General features: G+C 46.0%; 2 protein-coding genes and 1 non-coding gene across 7 annotated transcripts; 1 reads left to right on the plus strand and 2 right to left on the minus strand.

The window, feature by feature from the left end:
- Positions 1-635: 635 nt before the first annotated feature.
- On the minus strand, positions 636-2,695 carry Rpl37 (ribosomal protein L37). The gene is made up of 4 exons (XM_052159605.1): positions 2,579-2,695; positions 1,900-2,035; positions 1,610-1,694; positions 636-750 (listed from the first exon to the last, which is right to left on the minus strand). Exons 1-4 carry the CDS (start codon positions 2,579-2,581, stop codon positions 681-683), a joined length of 294 nt encoding a protein of 97 aa, XP_052015565.1. The 5' UTR covers positions 2,582-2,695; the 3' UTR covers positions 636-680.
- LOC127667164 (small nucleolar RNA SNORD72) lies at positions 827-907 on the minus strand. Its single transcript, XR_007973811.1, has one exon. It is a non-coding gene; the product is annotated as a small nucleolar RNA SNORD72 (small nucleolar RNA).
- Positions 2,696-2,790: 95 nt separating the features above from the next.
- Card6 (caspase recruitment domain family member 6) lies at positions 2,791-19,532 on the plus strand. 5 transcript variants are annotated; one of them, XM_052159602.1, is made up of 6 exons: positions 2,791-2,995; positions 5,258-5,311; positions 6,547-6,686; positions 9,447-9,781; positions 11,535-12,062; positions 15,864-19,532. In XM_052159602.1, the coding sequence occupies exons 4-6, from the start codon at positions 9,499-9,501 to the stop codon at positions 18,413-18,415; spliced, it is 3,363 nt and encodes a 1,120-aa protein (XP_052015562.1). In that variant the 5' UTR covers positions 2,791-2,995; positions 5,258-5,311; positions 6,547-6,686; positions 9,447-9,498; the 3' UTR covers positions 18,416-19,532. The 5 variants fall into 5 exon arrangements, with proteins under 5 accessions (XP_052015562.1, XP_052015560.1, XP_052015561.1 ...); XM_052159600.1 differs by lacking the exon at positions 6,547-6,686; XM_052159601.1 differs by lacking the exons at positions 5,258-5,311; positions 6,547-6,686.
- Positions 19,533-22,147: the final 2,615 nt, after the last annotated feature.

Below are 22,147 nucleotides of genomic sequence, written 5' to 3' on the forward strand. Positions count from 1 at the left end.
AGTGGTGACCCACACCTTTAATCCCAGCACTTGGGAGGCAGAGGCAGGTGGATTTCTGAGTTTGAGGTCAGCCTGGTCTACAGAGTGAGTTCAAGGACAGCCAGGGCTAAATCCTGTCTCAAAAAACCAAAAAACGAAAGAAAGGTTTACCGCGTGGCTCTGGTTTGATTTCCATCTCACAGATCCACCTGCCACCAAGTACTGGGAATAAAGGTTTTTTTTTTTAAAATCTTGCTTTGCTTTTATTTAAGTAAATTGGAAAAAGCTAAAAATTGGAAACTTCAGGATGAGTAAGAGCTCAGCTGTGCAGGCCTCCATGGTTTGTCCAAGCCCCGTGCAGACTGCAAGCGTAAGGCACTGCAGGCGTTGATATTCTGTCACCATCCTCGTCCCTGGCACGGCTGCCCACTCAGCTCATCACTTACCCACTCCATGGCCAAGACCAAGCAAACACCATGGGGACCAAGGCAGGCTCAGGCTTTCTTTCCCAAGAGAATTCACACAGCAGCCACCAACCCTCGCACCCACAGGACTAACCTTACACACCAGCTCTCAGCATGCTGGGAAGTGCAGGATTCTAAAGCAATCATATAACCGAACGCTGAACGGACATCAAAATACCTTAGAACACCACAGAGTTTTTGAAACCAGAACATTTATTTTATGACTGATTGAAATCCTCAAGATGAACTGGACGCTGCCACAGCGGCCCTCTTGGGTTTAGGCGTTGTTCCTTCACGGAATCCATGTCTGTGCCATGTTAAAGATAAAAAAGTTAATGCAATATCAAAACACTACTTCCAAATTCATCAAACACACCTTAATGAGCTTATCTCAGTTAAATGCTGAAATCATTATAGCATTCATATGTTCAGACATTTATTTTTTAGGACATCATTGATAAGCTATTATTTTACCCCAATCAAGACACCCACATTATATTACAGTTAACTGTCTCATCCATTTTGGGCTCATTTTCTCAGTTTCCACAAGAACTAATGTATGTATGGAGTTACTCCTTATGCTATAGGGGACAGGTCCTGGCAGCTTTCCTTTAGTAACAGGAAACACTGGCCAAGTTTAACAGAATCTTTGAAGGTGCTTAACCGACAAGTCTAAATGGTAACTAACACTCATCTCTACACAGAACTAGCTTAGGAAGATGAGTGATACCAAGCACATAAAGGTTAATCGGACTTAAAGCATGCCACTAGCCTACCAAACACTAGCAAACCACTCCACAGCAAGTCCACTATACAAACACAGCAGCAACTGTCAAGTACAGACTCCACAGCAAGTCTAAAAGGGGGCTGGGAATTCTGTGTTTTTAAGGAATTCCAAAGGCCCAGTCTCCAAAAAGCCCCATCTGTATTATGACTGATGACTAGCGACCCAGAACAGCTTAGCACACTGGAGGGAAGTTAGCTCAGGCTGAGCCAGGCAAGCTGCCTCCCACTCCCATAGACAGTCTTGTGTCTAGTATTTTTTCAGGCAAAAAACAAACCCTAGTACCACTCCCTGCATTCACCAAGAGTGTAAAGTTACAAGTAAACAGGAAAATTCTCATCCTACCCGCCCCAGGACCACCGACACTAAAACAAAACTGTACCTGAATCTGCGGTAGACAATCTTTAGGTGCCTCATCCGACCGGTCCCGGTAGTGTTTCGTCTCTTAGCCTTGGCACTCCAGTTATCTAATAAAAAAGAAAAAAAATACGACTCTGAATGTTTTCCCCAAGCATCCACCGTCAGCCATTATTTCTCAGTAGTGTCACTACTATGTTTTAACCGCTTAACCAACATACCGACCCCCAAAGTTCTGTGGAGTACCAACTGTGTTTTGCATTCCATCCCTACCTCAGGTCAAGGTAAAACCGGCCCGCAGGTCACACTACTTACACTTTCTCTTGCGCTTGGCAGGGTAGCCACATTTGCCACAAGTCGACTTCTGAAGGTGGTAGGCCTTGGAGCCACAGCGGCGGCACAGCGTGTGCGTCTTATTGCGACGCTTTCCAAAGGATGACGTTCCTTTCGTCTGCACGTTCAAAGACACGGACAAGCAACTTTGAAATCTGACTTCTCGGTGTACGCTGGCATTCCCTCGGAAACGAGCACCGATCGCGACGTAACGAAACGGGGTAGTAGATACTTAACTTCACTCCCGGTTATCCACACGATCTAATGATCTACCACTCCGCACGGACCTAAGTGCTCTGAAGCCGCCTTGGCTCTAAGCGTTAACGATGACCACATCCTGCCCGCCTCTCAGTCCCAGGTACGGCCACCAAGCACCCAGTTTCTCGGCGGTTGGGGACCAATGTTCCCAAATCTGTCCTAAGCAGGGCAGCCATGCTACGGTTCCCCCAAACCCCGGAGAGACCCACAGCGGCGCTAGGACCGTGGGCTCGGCTCTCCACGGAACAGCCATCCTTCTAGTTCCTGCAAGCCGCAGCGTGCCGTCTCCTCGCCCATCAGCTCCCCTCACTCGGAACCTTGCCACCCACGCACCGGCAACGGGCAGGCGAGCCCAGGGAAGAAGGATGGAAAGAGATTTACAGAGCCCAGAATCGAGACTCACCATCTTGCTTCTACCGGCGAGGCCAAAGAGACCGGAAGAGAAAGTACGCCTGCTACTTCCTGTGGCTAAGCTTCCGCCCGGTAAACTACTTCCGGTGGGCGCGGTGCAGCACTATCAGGCCTCCGGTACGGTGGTGTAGTCCGGACGAGAGAGGCAGGAAACCAACTGGGCTGCCCACAGGGAGGGGGCGTGGCTGGCGCCTGTGGCTCCACCCTCCCGGGCTGCGGAAGCGCCTCGGTTGAGAGCGTTTCAGCCGCCGTCCCGGTCCGCTGCGGTGTTTGCAGTCCGGTCTGGGTTCCCGGCTTGAGGCTCGAGGGGAGTCGGACACCCTGTGCGTGGCCGTGGCGGCGCCCCTGGCGGTTTGTGCAGTGAGCGGCTGGGACTGGGATCCCGACCCGGGAAAGCCCGCCTTCCCAGGTTCGTTTCTGTTTGGCCGCTCGCTTGCCTTTCCGGAGAGTTAGGAGTATGGAGTCCCGAAGTGGCCCGGTGAGGGTAGGAGCTTAGCTTCTGACTCAGGCCGACCTGTTTTCACGCGGTAGTAATTAATTCAGAGGCGGGTTGATCCCACAGAAGGAATCACACGCGGAACTTGTTAAATAACAGTTTCCAGCGCGCCGCCGTCCATCAGGAAATCTGAACCTTTAGGCGTGGAAGTCTGTCCTGTCAAACGGTTTTATGGATCATTTTGAAATTAGTGACCCTAGACTGCCTTGATTAACACTGATGCATCTGTCTGTCCGCGATCCCAGTACGAAACATGAAGAATATAGTACGAACATGGATGAATAGGGGAAATAATCTCGGTCATATCTACATACTTTATAAACAAATGTGAGAATCGCTGGTCTATCACATCCCAAAATCTTAGATAGCTGACAGCAGAACAAAGCACGCTAAAGAAGCTTTTTTCTTTTTTCTTTCTGAATGTTAGCAAATTGTACCAGTCTCTTCTAGGGGCGGGGAATAAGAGAGGAAAATGTATAATCCTTTCCACTCATAAGTAGTAAACTGAAATCAGAGGAGGGAGGAGACAGGACACACCCCAGAGAAAGAAAACAAGCTTCAAATGGTTGGACTGAACTATAAGTCTCAGGAGACTGGAAGAGTTGCTATAGGTTTAGTGGCATGAAGCGACACAGATTTAGTCAATGGGTGCAAACTTACAGTTATGGGAAATAAAATCTAGACGTCCTCTTGGGTTATTGTACCTACAGATAAATTGTATTGCACATTTAAAAATCTTATAGACCAGGCTGGCCTTGAACTCAGAAATCCGCCTGCCTCTGCCTCCCAGAGTGCTGGGATTACAGGTGTGCGCCACCACCGCCCCGCGCATCCTTCTACTTTTAAGACCCCTTGTGACTACATCCACCCCACCTAGATAATTTCTCCATCTCAAGGTTAGCTAATCTGAAACCTTATTATTTATCATGTAACTAGACACATGTTATGAGTACTAAGCAGCTCTTTTGGGATGGAGTCATCCTGTCTACAGCATGGACTATGAAAAATAAGAGTAATGAAGAAAGGGTAGGCTGGGCATTACCCAGCAAGGAGTCCCCCTCCCCTCCCCTCCCTTCCCGGGAGGCACAATGTCACTGTTTTTACCCAAAGACAAGCATGACTACAGCTGAAGGCATCAGACAGTGTAGTATCTTTTTCTTCTCCCTAATGTGAGATAGTTCTTTTTGGTGTGCTGGAAACCACATCAGTTTTTGTCCTGAAATTCATGCTCCAGAGGCGTCTAGGAGTCCCCCTAGTGTTTCCAGAGGCGTCTAGGAGTCCCCCTAGTGTTTCCAGAGGAGTCTAGGAGGCCCCCTAGTGTTTCCAGAGGCGTCTAGGAGGCCCCCTAGTGTTTCCAGGCTTCCACCCAACTGCTAAGTTTAGGCAGGTCAGCAGCAGCAGAACATTACTTTTTCTCTTTTGTTCTCCTTTACATTCTAAAGACAGGGTTTATGTTGCCCAGGCTGATGTCAAACTCTTCCTGCCTCGCCCTTCCAGGTGCTGGCACGCAGTACTGTGCTACCACACCGTGTGGGGTCAGACAGCTTCTGAGACAGAGTGGGCCATTTGGGTTTTGTTTTCTAGAGACAAAGTGTCTGTCATTGGCTGGCCCAGAACTAACTCTGAAGACGGGGCTGGGGGAGAGCTCTAGAGGCCGGTCTGCCTCTGCTTCTGGAGCCAAGGGATTAAAGGAGTGTGCACCATGCCCAACTTCAGATCAACACTTTTTTTAAAAGGATTTATTTATTATGTATATAAGTACCCTGTGATTGTCTGTAGACACAGCAGAAGAGGGCATCAGATCCCATTATAGATGGTTGCTGGGAATTAAACTCCAGACCTCTGGAAGAGCAGTCAGTGCTCTTAACCACTGAGCCATCTCTGCAGCCCCAGATTAAGAGACTTTTTATTTTTTTATTTTATTTTATTTTATTTTTTTATTTTCAGTTTTTCGAGGCAGAGTTTCTCTGTGTAGCCCTGGCTGTCCTGGAACTCACTCTGTAGACCAGGCTGGCCTCGAAACTCACTCTGTAGACCAGGCTGGCCTCGAACTCAGAAATCCACCTGCCTCTGCCTCCCAGAGTGCTGGGATTATAGGCGTGCGCCACCACCGCCCGGCCAAGAGACTTTTTAAAGCCTAGGTACTTACCCTCTATCATTTTTCTTTTTTGGCAGCTATAGAGACCAGGTTAATCAGGTTAATCCAAAAGTCCTGCATTTATGGTCCTGGTAAGAATTTTCGTGGTCTCTCTCTCTCTCTCTCTCTCTCTCTCTCTCTCTCTCTCTCTCTCTCTCTGTCTCTCTCTCTCTCTGTCTCTCTCTGTCTCTCTCTGACAATATTTCTCTGTGTAGCCCTGGCTGTCCTGGAACTTACTGTGTTGACTAGGTTGGCCTCCAGTTCAGAAATCCACCAGCCTCTGCCTCGCAAGTGCTGGGATTGAAGGCCTGCACCACCACTACTACCACCTGACTAAAATTCACCAAGTTTTGACCAACAACAGTTGGCAGTAGATTGGAATTTCTGTTTCCCTCCTCCTCCTTCCTTTTTGAAGAAATACATTTTTTTAACTGAAAAATATTTTAATGTGATGTCTTTTGGTCCTGTTGTTTTCTTCTTCCGATTTCTCTCATATTCTTACCAACTCTCTACCTATCCAAGTTTATGTTCTTTTTCTCTTTCTGTAAAAACAGAAGGACAAACAAGAAACAAAGCCCTCCTCTACCATCCCCCAGTCATGCCACAAAACCACACAAATGAAAATCAAAATAAACAAAGAAAAGACCAAAAAGCCCTGGGCACTGGCCAGCCCTGAAATGTTGATATACTCAGTGAGAGTCCACTGGAGAAAACCTTTGTAAGCACACCCGCTTCCCTCTCTTAGTGCTAGGGCCCTTCTGGCTTGAATCTATGCAAGGCTTGTAGGTGCTGTCCCAGCCTCCGTGAGGTCACACGTGCCTCAGTCCTATTGAGTCTGAAAGATACTGTTCCCTCCAAGTCATCTGTCACTTCTGGTACTTGCAATCTTTTCATCTCCCCTTCCAGATAGGTCCACCAAGCCTTGATAGGAGGGAAGGGTATGTTGAGGACATCCCAGTTAGGTTGGTGTGCACCAAAATCTCTCGTTCTCTGCACATCATCCAGCTGTGGGTCTCTGTTAGTTCCCAACTACAGCAAGAAGTCTCTCTGCTGTGGGCTGAGCCAGGCACTCAACTATGGGTTGATACCAACATGTCATTAGGAACCATTCTATTCCTATGATCTTTTAGCAGAATAAAAGAGGTAGATTTTTCCCCCTAAGCCCATGACTTATCTAGTCTCAGGTTCTTGGCCATCCAAGCAGTGTCAGGTATGGTACCATCTCATGGAGTGGGCTTTAAATCCCATCAGAAAGGTGGTTACTCCCATCTCTGCCACCAGTATTGTACCAGCATATCTCTCCAGCAGTTACTGTGCTCGCTCACAGGCTGTGAGGCCGAGTGGTGTTGACAGTGGCTCTCACCTCTGCTCGTGTGCAAAGCTCATCCAGTGCCACGAATATGAAGTCAGTGCGGGTGAAGCTTCTGGTTGGGCACCAGCTCGACTTCTCTATGTTCGATAGCAGTAGTAAGTATTGTCTTCAGAAATGGGGCCTCACCATCATATCTGAATGCTTGCTCTTCAGAGAGTGACACTACTTAAGAGGGATTGGGCAGTGTGGCCTCTGTTGGACAAAGTGTATCACTGGGGGTTTGCTGCCTTTGGGGTTTCAAAAACACAAGGTAGACCCTAGTGTCTCTTTGGCCACTTGCAGATCTGGCTCTAGAACTCTCAGCTACGTTAGCACCATGTCTGCCTGCATGCTGCCATGCTCCCCTTGATGTTGACAATAGACTAAACTTCTGAAGCTGCAAGACCCGATTAAATGCTTTATTTTATAAGTTGCTGTGGTCATGGTGTCTCTACACAGCAATCAAACACTGCCTAAGACACAGAGCAGAGAAACCTCTTTAAGCGTGTGAGCATCAGAAACTGGGGAGCAGTCAGAGGACACAATCTTGAAGCTAGACAGGAAGCATAAGTAATAAGCAAGGCGTTGGCTATGTTAATTACCTTGATTCAGTCTGCCCACACTCTGGATTTATATATCGAACATCGTCATGGATTATAAGTATATATAACATGAGATTATAAATTGCCAACCAAATAAAACTTTAAAGAATGAAAAAAGCTCTTTGAGGAAAAAAAAAAGACTCTGCACCTAGAAATAAATCTTTTTTTTTTGAGACAGGGTTTCTCTGTGTAGCCCTGGCTGTCCTGGAACTCACTCTGTAGACCAGGCTGGCCTCAACTCAAAAATCTGCCTGCCTCTGCTGCCCAAGTGCTGGGATTAAAGGCATGTGCCATACTGCTCGGCCTTTTTTCTTTTCTTTTTTTGGTTTTTCGAGACAGGGTTTCTCTGTGTATCTCTGGCTGTCCTGGAACTCCCTCTGTAGACCAGGCTGGCCTCGAACTCAGAAATCCGCCTGCCTCTGCCTCCCAGAGTGCTGGGATCACAGGCGTGTGCCACCACTGCCCGGCTATAATTATCTTCTTATAAAAATATTTGCTCTACGTGCAATAAACATATCTGTGCACATACTGTTTTTGTTTTGTTTATCTGAGACAAGGTCTCACTATGCTACTGTAGTGATCCTGAAACTTGGTAAGTAGAGCAGACTTCAATTCACAGAGTCCCTCTGCTTCTGCCTTCCCCAGAGGTTAAAGGTGTGCACCACCACCACCACCACCACCACCACCACCACCACCACCACCAGCACCACTACTACCACGCCTGCTTATATACTGCTTTGCTTTCCTTGTTTGCTTGTTTGTTTGCCTACTTTTGAGATGATGCTCTATGTATGTATGTATGTATGTATGTATGTATCTATCTATCTATCTATCTATCTATCTATCATACTATATATCCCCCGGGTGGTCTGGAGTTTTCTATGTAGATCAGGCTGGCCTTGAACTGCCTGCCTCTGCCTCCCAGAGCTGGGCTTAAAGGCATATATTATCTTGCCCAGTTTTTTTTTTTAAATAGGATTGGTTACTTGCTATTTTCCAAAATAATATAATGTGCTTATCATCACTATTAGGTCCTACTTTATCCTTTTAAACAGTCTAGCAGGAGGCTGGGGAGATGGCTCAGCAGTTTGGAAAGTGTTCTTAAGTGGCTACTCTCCCAGGGACTCGGGGTTCAGTTCCAAGCACCTACATGATGTGTCATGAATTAGTAAAATCTTTTAACAGTTTAATAGTTCTTTGGCATTTTATTGTTATCATTTATTTCACAGATGTCTGGTTTATGGAAATTTAGGATATTTTTGCTTTTCTGCTATTATACATTTGGAGTAGATATTTTATATGTATATTTTTGGCATATATCTAATATCGTCTTTAAATATTTTTAGATTTATTTTAATTTTGTTATATGTATGAATTTTTAGTTTATGTGTATAAATGTGTGCCGTGTGTGTGCCTGGTGCCATGGAGGTCAGAGAGGATTTGGATCTCTTGGAACTGGATTCATGGATGGTTGTGAACCACCACCTGTGAGTGCTGGCAATGGAACCCAGGTCTTCTGGCAGAGCAACAAGGGTTCTTCCTGCTAAGCCGTCTCTCCAGCTCCTAAATATCCCAAAGTGGGATTGCTAGAGTGAAGGTTAGATGGTTAAAATTTTTATCCAACTCTATTTTTTACCTGCATTTTGAAGATGACTCTCCACAAATCAGTTGGTTTACATTTATAACATCATAGGAGAGGGCCCAGAGCAGGAATACCTGACCCAATTAGAAGCTCAAGGGAAACTTCGAGGGGGAAGTCCCTAGGCTCTCTTCATCTTCTGTGTTTTGTTTTGTCGAGAGTGGGTCTAACTGTGTGGTCCTGGATGGTCTAGAGCACACTGTGTGCTCTAGCCAGCCACGAAATTGCAGTGATTGTGATTTTCCTGCCTTTGCCTTCTGAATGCTGGGATCCTAGGTGTGTGCCACCCTTTGTGGTATGTTCCACATACCACTGTCCAGCGCTAGCGAAATGTAGCCTTCAAAAAGAGCATAAGGAGAATAAGGTTCAGTAGCAGGACAGCATGAGACCTTGGATTTTGTCCTCAGCAAGTGCACACACACACACACACACACACACACACACACACACACACAGAGAGAGAGAGAGAGAGAGAGAGAGAGAGAGAGAGAGAGAGAGAGGATTAACAACAGGAAACCACAGACAGAGGGGCTCCCTGCTGACTTCCCTTCCTGAGTTTGTTCCTTCCTGCCCTCTCTAACTGCAGATATTTTATCTTTGCTAAGTAGGATTTCTGTCTTTCTTTCTTAACCTAGATTTCTTTACCTGCCAGAACGACTTGATTCATTTCCTGGTTTGCAGGAAGCAATGGCTACAGAGGGTGCTTCCTCAGAAATTATAGAAAAGCACCGAACAAAGTTGCTCAGTGTCCTCCAACAAGATCCTGACTCTATCTTGGACACGTTAACCTCTCGGAGCCTGATTTCTGAGGAGGAGTATGAGACGCTAGAGGAAATTACAGATCCCCTGAAGAAAAGTCGGAAGCTGTTAATTTTGATCCAGAAGAAAGGCGAGGACAGCTGTTGTTGTTTCCTCAGGTGTTTGTTTAATGCCTTTCCGGACTCAGCTTCCATCCTGGGCCTAAAGCACGGTAAGTTGAATTTTTAGTTTGAAGCAGGGGGTGAGGACGCAGGTTTTCTAGAAGAGAAAAAGAATTGTTGCAGGTTGTTTGGATTTGACTTCCTGAGACGATTTCTAGTGAAATGTGAAACAGAATGGGTGTAGTTTCTGAAGCAGGGAACAGTGGAGCTCACTGCTGCGGAGCCCGGTAGTGGCTGATCATCACCGTGCTCCAGCTGCTGTGATCCTCACTGAGCTTCAGCTGCTGTGATCATCACAGTGCTCCAGATGCTTTTGAGCTATCATCCGATGCGTGTGGCTTCGGCCGGGGGTTTGAAAAGAGCGCATTGTTTATACCGGCACCATCTAGGGCTTTCCTGTTGGTGTGAGTAAGTTTGGAGATGTTTACATCCCCAGAGACCTTTGGCTAGCCACTCTGAAGGTTCAGGGAAAACCGTTTTAAATGAACCCGTTGGAAGATCAGCAGCTTCCTGTCGTCTGTGATAAGAACTGTAGTTTTGAGAAGTATAGTTTCTCCATTTGATTAATAATAAAGGTTTTTTGTTTGTTTGTTTTGTTTTTTAGAGACAGGGTTTCTCTGTGTAGCCCTGGCTGTCCTGGAACTCACTCTGTAGACCAGGCTGGCTTCGAAATTAGAAATCCACCTACCTCTGCTCCCAAGTGCTGGGATTACAGGTGTGCGTCACCACGCTTGGCTAAGAACTAATAAAAATTTATAGCATCTTAAAAAAATGACATGCTGGACTGGAGAGATGGCTCAGCAGTTCAGAGCACTCACTGCTCTTCCAGAGGTCCTGAGTTCAAATCCCAGCAACCACATGGTGGCTCTCAACCATTTGTAACGGGATCAGATGCCCTCTTCTGGTGTATCTGAAGACAGCTACAGCTACAGTGTACTAACATAAAATAAATTTAAAAAATGTATAAAAAAATGACATATTAAAAAAGACAGCTCATAGGCTGGATGGTGGCGGTGGTGGCCGAGGCGGCGCACGCCTGTAATCCCAGCACTTGGGAGGCAGAGGCAGGGGGATTTCTGAGTTCAAGGCCAGCCTGGTCTACAGAGTGAGTTCAAGTACAGTCAGAGCTATACAGAGAAACCCTGTCTCGGAAAAAATCCCTAAATAAATAAAAAAAACAAAAACAAAAAACAAAAACCGAAAAAACAAAAGATAACTCATGACATGGGGGGAAGGGTCACTATTCTACTGTATTGTTTAGCAATTCAGGAAATGATCACTAGAGGGAGTTGTAGCTCTTTTTTTAAAAAAAGTAATCTAAAAGATGGCCTAAGATGGTTTTTACTTTTACTATATCTAGAATACAGGAATTGTCTCACTCATTAGGAATTACTGGGACCAGATTTCCTTAGCAATGGCCCAAAGAAATCTGACTGCGGGCAGCATCGTGTATAATTAAATACTGTTCATAACAAATACGTTTCATTCTCCTTATTTGCCATGTCAGCCGATTTGTTACTACTGATTTAATATAGTAGACATTTGATCGATCATCGAGTGAAATAAAGACGATCGGTTGCATTCCTGTAGCCTTAGCTACAGGAGGGCTGAGGCAGGAATCTATTTGAGCTCGAGAGTTTGGGCCAGCTCAGTCAACACAGACAACAGGTTTTGTCTGAAAGAAAGAAGGAAAAGGAAACAACATGAAAGGGCGATGCTTTGGAGATGAGAGCCGTCAGGTCAGGTAATTTAAAATCGTTACATTGGAAAAGCAGAAGCAATAATGATATGCTTTCTTTTCAGAAGTCCTGCGGCGGGGAACCGAGGAGACTGTGGGGGTGATCAGGGATTCGAAAGATCCCTTTTCTCTTGGAACAAAAACCCCAGAGATAGCAGAGCTCTCAGATCTCGGAGCTCCGGAGCTCTTCACCGACTTGGAAGATAGCCACAGGGTCCCTGCAGTATCCTCCTGGGAGGACGAGGAAGGGTGTGGTACATCGGGAGTCCCGGCTCCACAGTCAGTACAAACTGTTGAGTACGAGATTCCAGCGAGTATCACCTTCTTAAGTGAAGGGCAGAGATACGAGGAGCCAGATGATTCGCTGTACTTGGAAGAGGGGGAACATTACGAGTACCTAGGCTACCCCGAAGATGTCAAGACTGTTTTGGAGGGAGGAGGTGGCAGTGACCCACAGTGCTTTGTATATGATAATGAAGAGGAGTGTGAGAATGAGGAAACCATGGGCTTCTCCAGTGAAGACAGTTGCGGCTACGATGACGATGATGCTTCAGAGACCTCCATCTCACTGGAAGAGGAGAAAAGCGCTGAAGGTATGGAGACAGTGTGTATCAACTTATCAGTGGACCAAGAAGGTGCTATGACATAGTGGGCAGGGGACATGATAGGGCAAATCAGCCAATCAGAAACCAGTTGACTTTCTCCTGGTGGGGGCGTATTGAACGAAGGAGTTCTCAGGTCTGGGGAAGTGGGAGACAGTGTAGTAGAAAAAGTATCTGAGGGAAACAGATTCGAGGAACTCATCTGGCTACCAAAATCTGTGGATACCCCAACCCCTTATTTAAAATGTCATAGTGCACTAGACCTGGTGGCTCATGCCTGAAATCCTAGCGCTCAGAGTCTGGGGCAAGAGGAACACTGGGAATTTGAGCCTAACATGAGGCATAGGCTGAGTTCCAGGCTAGTCAGGGCTAAGACTGAAAACCTGTCCCAAAAACATTGAAAGGAGAGAGAAACAGACTTGATACTTGTATGCAAACTCTACACATTTTCTTTATATTTTATTACATTTTAAGTTTAACTGATAAATGGTAATTACATGTATTTCTGGAATATAAGTTTAACATTTCAATAAATATGAACAGCGTGTAATAGTCAGTTAAGATTGATTGGCATATCTCTTGGCCCAAACATGATTTCTTTGGGAGCATACAGAAGCCTCCTTGGGTATAGGGGACATGTAGGTAATGCCAGCGCTCTGGAGACCAGGAAGGGAAGACTGGGAGTTTGATGTCAGCCTGGGCTAACGAAGTCCCTTCTCAAAGCAAACACAAAATAAAATAGCTCTCTATATTAGCTGATCTAGAACAATTAATTGTTCTCCACCAAAGCTGTCTTACTGTGATACAAAGTATTAGAAGTTACTCTTCCTTTTTATGTGCATACCTAGCTTTTAAGTTACATCATTTACTTATTTATTTGTGTGTTTGTGTGTGTGTGTATGTGTGTGTTGGGAGAGGCCTGGAGGTTAGAGGTCAGCTCTCAGGAGTTGCTTCTCTGCTTTCTCCATGTGAGTCTCAGGGATCCACCTCAGGTCCTAGGCTGGGCAGAAGGAGCCTTTACTGACTGGGCCGTCTCCCTGGCCTAGAAGTTATTCTTACCTATTGCACTCCAGTACCCATTAACTGTCTTCTCTCCGTCTTCCCTTCTTCCTCCAAGCTTCTAGAACACTCATACTAACAAAATATAGACTATGTAAATAGTTATTTTTCAGGGAACTGTGGTTATGTCTCCGAAAAAGTCATTGTGTTCAGAATAAACATAATATTTTCCCAAACACTTCTGTCCTGCAGCTTCTTGAGTTGCAGATGCCGAGTCTTACACGTGGACGTTGTCCACGTGAGCAGACATGAACACCGATTATCAGCTTCCTGATTTCTGTAGTCACTTCCCATCATGCATTAGGGGAATAACATTCATTTTTTTTTCTGTTTTTAGTTAATCTGTTTATTGAGAATTTCATTTTTGTATGTTAGATTATGTATTCTGGCCACGTTCACCCCCTTCTATGTTTCCATACCACAAGCCTCTCCTGGACCCAACAAGTCTATCAGGTCCTCTGGTCTTGTGACCCATTGAGTTGTCCAGGAGCACCTTTAGGGCATCAGTGTGCACTGAACACTGGGACATGGGCGGTTTGGTGCTATACCAAAGACTCACCGCCTAGCAACCACCAACTGCCAGTAGCTTCCCGCAGCCACTACCGACAATGCCAACAGGCACATTTCCGTGTGGACGGCTCTGAGCTCATGAGCGCGATGTGTTGCAGACAGTGTCTCCATCTGTTCCTTCTCCCATGATGTTCCCTATGCATTGGAAGACATGGAAGGGATGTTCTTTTAAGTGCGAAGCACTTACTAGTCACATACTCTCAATGCCTGGGCCAGCTGTGGGACTCTGTATTAAGTAGGTGCTACAGAAGGAGGCTTTTCTGACCAAGGCTGATGGTACCACTAGTGTGTGGCTGTAAATCTACATCAGGAGGCAGTTTGACGACATGTTCGTTTAGCACGTCAGAATACCATGTTCTCCCCAGCTATGTGCTTTTGACCAGGTCCGTAATCCAGCCATAAACACCTTCCTAGGCAGGGGCTTCAGATCCAGAGACAGATTCCCCTGACACCCAGGGTAGCCTTTAAGTCATCATGAACCTGAGGATTACTGAGCTTCTGATCCTCCGGCCTTCACCTCTGAAGTTCTAGGACTACAGGCATGATCTACCACCATACATGGTTGTATTTCATGCTGCTGATGGAAACTGTCTGTGTGCATGGCAGACAAGTATCCTATGGCCTGGTCTACATCTCCAGCCAGTAGTCATTTAGACATTGCCTTTTGTTTTCAGCTTAAGGAACCTTGGTAATTTTAATGGCTTTATAACCAAAAAGAAATTGGGTTTTGTAATTTTAACCATGGAGGTGGAGATCATCAGTAGAGGAACTTACAGTGTACAGTTAGGGTCTCAGGATGTCTGGATCTGGTCCATAGATCACTGTCCTGACAAAGAGGCACTTATGTGTGCAAACTTTTTTTTTTTTTTGAGTACTGAAAGTATAGATTTGTTAACAATGAAAGTAGAGTAGGCAAGGCGACTTGGAGTGAACCAACTCTTGAATGTTGTACTTTGACTCTCACATCATGCCGTGGCATGTACACACACACACACACACACACACACACACACGCACGCACTCACACAGGAGCACACAAACACACACTCATACACACACATATACACACACACATGCAGGTGCACACAAACACTCATACACACACATATACACACACATACACACATGCATGTATGCGCGTATGCGCACACACACACTCATGAATGCACTCACGCAGTCGCACACAAACACACTCACATACACATACACATACATGCACACACGCATGCATTCACTCACGCAGGCACACACACTCATACACACATACACACACACATGTACACACTCACACAGGCGCACACAAACACACTTATACACATACATATACACACATACACACACACACACACACACACACGCACGCACTCACGCAGGCACACACAAACACTCATACACATACACATACACATGCACGCACACACGCATGCACTCACTTACGCAGGTACATACAAATACACACTCATACATACACACACACATGCATGCACACACTCACACAGGCGTGCACACACGCACACACACATACACACATATACACACACACACACTCATGCAGGTGTACACAAACACTCATATGCACATATATATATCATGCATGCATGTGCATGCGCGCGCGCGCGTGCGCGCGCACACACTCACACACACTCACTCACGCACTCACGCAGGCACACACAAACACACACACACACACACACACATGCACTCGAGAGAGCGCGCGCGCGCGCCTGTGTGCGCACCACACTAAAAAGGTTTTTTTGTGTGAGGTGAAAATACAGAATAGACTCTATAGAGGACTCTGGCAAACATGGCTCAAGAGCCCGCCACCCCTCCTCCCACTTTTTCCCCTTTGAGACAGGATCTTATGTAGCCCAGGCTGGCCTCACACTGACTATAGCCAAGAATGCCTTTGAACTCCAGATACCTCTACTTCTACTTCCCAAGCACTGAGATTATTGGCCCACGCTATTACTCCTGTTTCTGTTTGTTTGTTTTTGTGCGGTGCTAGGGATCAAACACATGGCTTCATATAGTTTAGGTGAGCACTGTCCCGAAGAAGCTATATCCCAAGACTGAGTCTTATACCTGATGTTATGCAATGGAATTGTCAGCTATGTATTTTTAAGGGAAGGGAATAAGGCAATAATGGTACTTTCTCCTTTACAGAAAGAAAAAGAGTATTTCGACATGTCCTATCCTGCTTGAACATGGATAGAAGCAGAAAGCTTCTTCCAGATTTTGTAAAGCAGTTTTCCATAGACCGAGGATGTGAGTGGACGCCCAAGACCCCAGGAGACTTGGCTTGGAATTTCCTGATGAAGGTTCAGGCTTTAGACTTGACAGCCAGAGATTTTATCCTTAGGCACAAGATGGCGGATGAAGAGAACAAGGAAGAATTGCTGGCTGGAATAGAGAAGTTAGGCATCGGAGACACACAAACCATCAACCCCCTGGATGTCCTCTGTGCCTGCATGCTTTGTGCAGACAGCTCTTTGCAGCGTGATGTCATGTCAAATATGTACCAGTGCCAGTTTGCTCTTCCCCTGCTACTGCCAGATGCAGAGAACAACAAAAGCGTCTTAATGATGGCGGCCATGGGGGACTTAAAGCAGAACGCAGCGCAGTCCTCAGCAGGGCCCTCCAGGGAAACAGATTCATTTTTGAGTCTCATGAAGATGCCTGTCATCTCTTTTGTGCGACTAGGACACTGCAGCTTCTCCAAGTCCAGAATTCTTAACACACTGCTCAGCTCCTCTCAACAGAAACCACACAAAGTTTTCCTCCACAGGGATCCGTCTGTTCCTGTGCTTCCTCGGCAAATTTCTGATGGCCTGGTGGAAGTGACATGGTGTTTTCCTGACAACAAGGAGCTAAAAGAGAGCCCACGTGGTTTCCAGAAACCGGTGGCTGTGGCCAACCTTCGTGGAGCTCTAGAAAGCTTTTGGATGCAATTTGGTTTTCTGGTGGAAGTTTCCTCCGCTCTGTTCTTTTTCACAGATTGCCTTGGTGAGAAGGAATGGGACTTGCTAATGTTCTTAGGAGAAGACACCATTGAAAGATGCTACTTCGTCCTCAGTCCCCAGGCCAAGGAGACTGAAGAGGCTCAGGTTGTCCAAAGGGTTCTAAAACTGAAGCCATCACAGCTACTGTTTTGGGAAGCAGAGGAAGCTGGGGATGGAAGGAAGACTGTGGAGGCCCTTCAAGCTGCCCTCCAGGAAGTAATGTCCTTTCCACTCAGATGTGTGTCCCTTGAAGAGATGGCCTCTCTGGCCAGGGAGCTGGGGATTCAGGTAGACCAAGACTTTGAAGTTACTCAAGATGCTCCAGTTTCCCCCAGAACAATGGACGGAGTGGACCAACAACCACGTAGTCAGACACAATGCCCACCTGAGAGCCAAACTCAGGAGCCAATCAAAGAGCCTGGAGCTCACTGTGAGGACAGTCAGAATGCTGTGCTCTTCCATCAGACTCCAGTATTCATGCCTGATCTAGCACACCCATGTCCCTTGCCTGTTACAGGTGGAAGTAACTTTTACCATGTTTCCTTGAGAGCCCCCTCGCTGATAAGCGCCCACTTTAGATTACAGCAGAGTGCTCAGAGCACAGCAGACTGGTTCTTTCCATTCCCCCAGGAGAACGCAGGTGTTCACAGCAGAGGTCAAAACTTTGGTATTAAATCCTTCCAACCCTGGAGATTATCTTCAAGGAGAAGAGTCACAAAATGTTCAGCAACTTCTCAACAGTGTCACTTGAATGGACCGTTTGGGAAATCACAGAGACAGACTTCTCATGTATGGACCCATCCCGAGAGCAGGCAGACATCGAGAACTCTTCAGAGGTCTGGGACAGTGGTCTCTCATGTAGGTCACGGACGTTCTCCTGCCTCACAAGCAACAAAAACTGCAGGGAAGCCACAGCCTGAGAAATCCTGTGCCCAGGCAATGCAGCTGACTAAAGCAGCTGGAAAAGCTATAAGGACACTGTCCCATGTTAAATATCCTCACCCTCAGCCCTGTCAGCCAGCAGGAGTCATTCAAGAACGGGTAATACCCATTTCTCATCAAGGAGCCCAACAAACAATGCAGGGAAGGCCTTCAGTTCTAGCTTTCAAACCAGGGTCTCAATCCATATCTGGGAGTAAACTTTCGTCTACCTCCCAGTCCAGCTCCCATCAACCCAAGTTCCAGAGCAAACACTTCCAGCCTAAGCCATTTCAACCTGTGCCTTCTCAGAAAAAATTGTCTCGCTCCCAGCCCTCTGAAGCTAAACCCCTTCATCAGAATCCCTCTCATGCTAACCCCACTCATGTGCATCCTTCCCATGCTAAACCCACCCACTCCCAGCCTTCCCATGCTAAACCCACCCACTCCCAGCCTTCTCATGCTAAACCCACTCACTCCCAGCCTTCCCATGCTAAACCCACCCAATCTCAGGCCTCTCAAGCTAACCTCCATCATCTCCATTCCTCCCATGCTAAACCCTCTCATCAGAATCCCTCTCATGCTAACCCCACTCATGTGCATCCTTCCCAGGCGAAACCTACCCACTCCCAGGCCTCCCAAGCTAAGCCCTCCCCATCCCAATCTACTCAGTTCAAGGCACATACACCCCATCAGTCTCAATCTAAGCCTTTTCAATCGAGACCCACTCAAGCTAAATCATCCCAGACCAGGCCTTCACAGGCCAAGGCCTTCCACCCAAGAGCAGGGAGACGTTAAAGAACATACTCTAGAGATCTAGGAAGTATGGTCTTTGCTTAACTTATTCTCATATAACAATCTGAAGAAAAGTTTCAGTGAAAGACTAATAAAAGTAGCAAAATGAAAAAATTATGCAAAGTTGTAAGTGCAAAGTATCTGAGTGTGGAAACTATGAAAGTCGTTAAAAGCAGGATCTGCTGGGCAAGGTGGCACACACCTACAGGGTTTAGTATGGGAGGGTTGTGTCATGCCAACTCAAGAGAAGTAGACAGAGCTGGGCATGGTGGCGCACACCTGTAATCCCAGCACTTGGGAGGCAGAGGCAGGTGGATTTCTGAGTTTGAGGCCAGCCTGGTCTACAGAGTGAGTTTCACGACAGCCAGGGCTACACAGAGAAACCCTGTCTTCGAAAAATCAAAAAGAGGGAGGGAGAGGAAGAGGGGGAGGGAAGGAGGGAGGGAGGGAGAGACAGAGAGACAGACAGACAGGCAAATCTCTGTTTGAGGCCAGTCTGGTCTACAGAACAATGACAGCAAGTTCTAGGTCAGCCAGGGTACATAATGAGCCTCTATCTGGGGACAAAAGACCTAACATCAAACCAAAGAGATCTGTCAGTACTCCAGCAGGCATTATTAATTGCACTCAGTGGGGTTACCAAGACCAAACCACACCAACAACTAACCCTCCAAAAGAGCAGGAAAGTGTGTGGGTCAGGCTGAACAGGAGGGGGATATGATCATTGTATACATGTATGAAACTGTCAAATCATAAATGCAAGGTAAGGAAAGAATAGCATCTAAGGGTACATGAACTTACTGAGCCCCAACCTCACGATTGGATGATGTAGGGTTTGAACCCAGGAGTATGTCTGATAGCCAGATGTGTGAAGAGTGGAGTTACTGGGTACTTGTAAAACAATGAAAACGTGGAGCTCAGCTTATCTCTGTTGAAGAAAAGCTGCTTCAGAGGTCCCTGGGTCATGGGTTTATTAGCAGCCACTGAGCAGGTTCTCTGCAGCATTGGTCCAGTTAAATCAACTTGCTAATGTAATAGCCCCCAAATCCATGCCCAATAAGACTTTACCCTTACACACAGAAATAATGAATATTCAATAAAACGTATCCTTTTACATTAACCTTGGTACTGATTTGTGTATGTTTCATTCTTTATATAATAGTTAAGAAAATTTACCTCATTAGAGGTCCTGATATTACTAGTTTAATGGTTTGAAATCAGAAATGCGTTAGTGGGTTTTTAATTTTAGAGTTAATTGAAAAGATTAAGATGAATTTACAAAGGGTATACGTCTTGTTGGAGAGAGCTTATGGAGCATATGCATATGCATATGCATGGCACATGTATGTGGAGGCCAGCAGACAACTTTATAGAGACTGTTACAAATTTTACCTGCTGAGCTATATCAGAGTATTTAATCTCATGATTATTGTAAAGATGAAAAAAGAAAATAGTGGACAATATATGTGAGCATTTAATTTTGCTTGTAAATTCTGTCTTTTAGAATGATAAATGTAAGAAGTAAAATAAAATGTTCTCAGAACACCTAAGCCAGCTCACTCAAGTCTAGGCCCTGCTGGCCTTAGCTAGTCTAGCTACTCCCACCCAAACACACACACACACACACACAGACACACACACACACACACACACACACACACACACACAAAAAGACTGAGTCAAGCTTGCTTGATGACTCTTGGACATAAAGTTTATGGCCCTGAGAAGCCTTACAATGTAAAATATGTAAATTAAGCCACACATCATGTGGGTTGAGAAACAGACAAACATCTGGAGCAGATGGCCTGAGAACACTCTACCCCTGCTGTGAAGGAGGAAGGGACCTCTTCTGGGCTATAACAACTTATCTGTGCGCAAGTTGTCTCCTGCATTTGTCTGACTTGGCCCCAGACTGTGCAAGATTGTAAAATAAGCTGCCTCACTTTTACTTTTCTGAGTCTCTGGAGCTCTTTGTGATGAATAAAACAACAATAAAACAAGCGAAAAAACAAACAAAGAACATGGAATGGAAATCCTGTGCTGAGAATTTTGGCATAGATGTGTGGTTTCAGGACCAGGGAAGCAAAGACAGGAGAACCGGAGTTTGAAGCCAGCTTGAGCTCTCTTAGCTTTTCTGTTGTTGAGACAAAAAACAAAAAATCAACCAATCAACCAAACAAACAAAAAAACAAGGCCATAAGGAACTTGGGGAGGAAAGGGTTTTCACTTCCACTTCCGCATCACAGTTTATCAACGAAGGAGGAAGTGATGCAGAAGCCTTGGAGGGATGCTGCTCACTGGCTTGCTCCTCATGGCTTGCTCTGCCTCTTTCCTTATAGTTTCCTAGGGTGGCACTGCACACAGTGAGCTAGGTCCTCCCACATCAACCCTCAGTCAAAAAAATGCACCACAGGCAGGCTTGTCTACAGATAATCTGGTGAAGGCAGTTTCCCAATTGAAAGTCCCTCTTGTTATGGGGTAAAGCCCCAAATAGCACTCAGCATAACCAAAGTTCAAATTGAGAGTCTGTATTGAGCCTGCTGATACCTGCCTGGAGAAAAACATTTCTCACAGGGCAGCCTCAAATGATATAATAGGAAGTGTTTAGAGACAAAAGACACAGAAAACAATATCCTGATTCGCAACTGTTGGAGGAAGCAAGCAAGCAGTTTAACAGAAGCCAAGAACATGCAGCTAGCTGGGGGCATTTTGATTCTGAGTTTCTAGAACAGGGTTGGATAATTTCCCATGGTACTTTTCAGGGCAGGGGTTAGCCAAAGATGGCTTCAGCTGACACAAGATGGAGACATTTTTGTCCTGTTTAAAGTTTTCCCAAAGCTAGGGAGTGGTGGTGCACGCCTTTAATCCCAGCCCTTGGGAGGCAGAGGCAGGTGGATTTCTGAGTTAGAGGCCAGCCTGGTCTACAGAGTTAGTTCCAGGACAGCCAGGGCTATACAGAGAAACACTGTCTCAAACAAAACAAAACAAACAAAAACAAACAAACAAACAAAAAAACAAAAATAAAGTTTTCCCAAATGACTCTCTGGCTTTTGTCAAGCTGACCTTAAATAGGACTGGTTACTTAGTAAGACTGTCTAAATAGTGCCACTCTCTGGGCCAAGCATATACAAACCACCACACCATGGATGTCTCTCTTTGTAAAACTTTGATGTGTTTCTTTTATTAAATAGAAAGGTTATGTGTATAGATGTTTAGCTTGTATGTATGTCTATGTGACGTGCATGCAGCACTCAAGGTGGTCCCCTGGAACTGAAGTTACAAAACACTGTGAGCCTACATGTGGATAGTAGGGTTAGTATCCTCTGGAAAAGCATCCAGTGCTAGTAAACTTTGGAACTAATTTTCCAGTCCCCATATTTTTCTTATTTAGAGTAAATCCAAAGTCTGTGGTAGGGAATTGGTGGGTGTTAGGCAGCCCATCTACCTTGCTACTGGGGGTGTTATGGCCGTTCAGGGAAGGCAGAATGCAGTCCATGATAGGGGTCTCCAGGTGTCTTCCTCTGAGGACCCAGAAGCCAGTGGCGGCAGTGGTGGTGGGCTGCAGCAAGCTGCAGTAAGCAACCGAGAACCACAGCCGCTGTAAGATTGACAGTGAAAGAAAACATTTAGCTGCAGTCAGCTGGGAGCCTCAGTGGTGCCCCCAGCCTGCTGGGTAGATCCCAGGTCCAGAGATGAATGTTTCAGGAGAGAAAACTCTTTCCCAAAGTGTTACAG

Source organism: Apodemus sylvaticus, chromosome 16, assembly GCF_947179515.1.
Source record: "Apodemus sylvaticus chromosome 16, mApoSyl1.1, whole genome shotgun sequence".
NCBI classification, from domain to species: domain Eukaryota; kingdom Metazoa; phylum Chordata; class Mammalia; order Rodentia; family Muridae; genus Apodemus; species Apodemus sylvaticus.

Bases quoted from the DNA above. Each gene is read 5' to 3' on its own strand.
- Card6 (XM_052159602.1), top strand. From the start codon at position 9,499: ATGGCTACAGAGGGTGCTTCCTCAGAAATTATAGAAAAGCACCGAACA. The intron at 9,782-11,534 runs GTAAGTTGAATT...CTTTCTTTTCAG, and splicing joins CATCCTGGGCCTAAAGCACG to AAGTCCTGCGGCGGGGAACC. The intron at 12,063-15,863 runs GTATGGAGACAG...TCTCCTTTACAG, and splicing joins AGAGGAGAAAAGCGCTGAAG to AAAGAAAAAGAGTATTTCGA.
- Rpl37 (XM_052159605.1), bottom strand. The intron at 1,695-1,899 runs GTAAGTAGTGTG...CTTTTTTATTAG, and splicing joins TGCCAAGCGCAAGAGAAAGT to ATAACTGGAGTGCCAAGGCT. The intron at 751-1,609 runs GTACAGTTTTGT...AACATGGCACAG, and splicing joins ATTGTCTACCGCAGATTCAG to ACATGGATTCCGTGAAGGAA.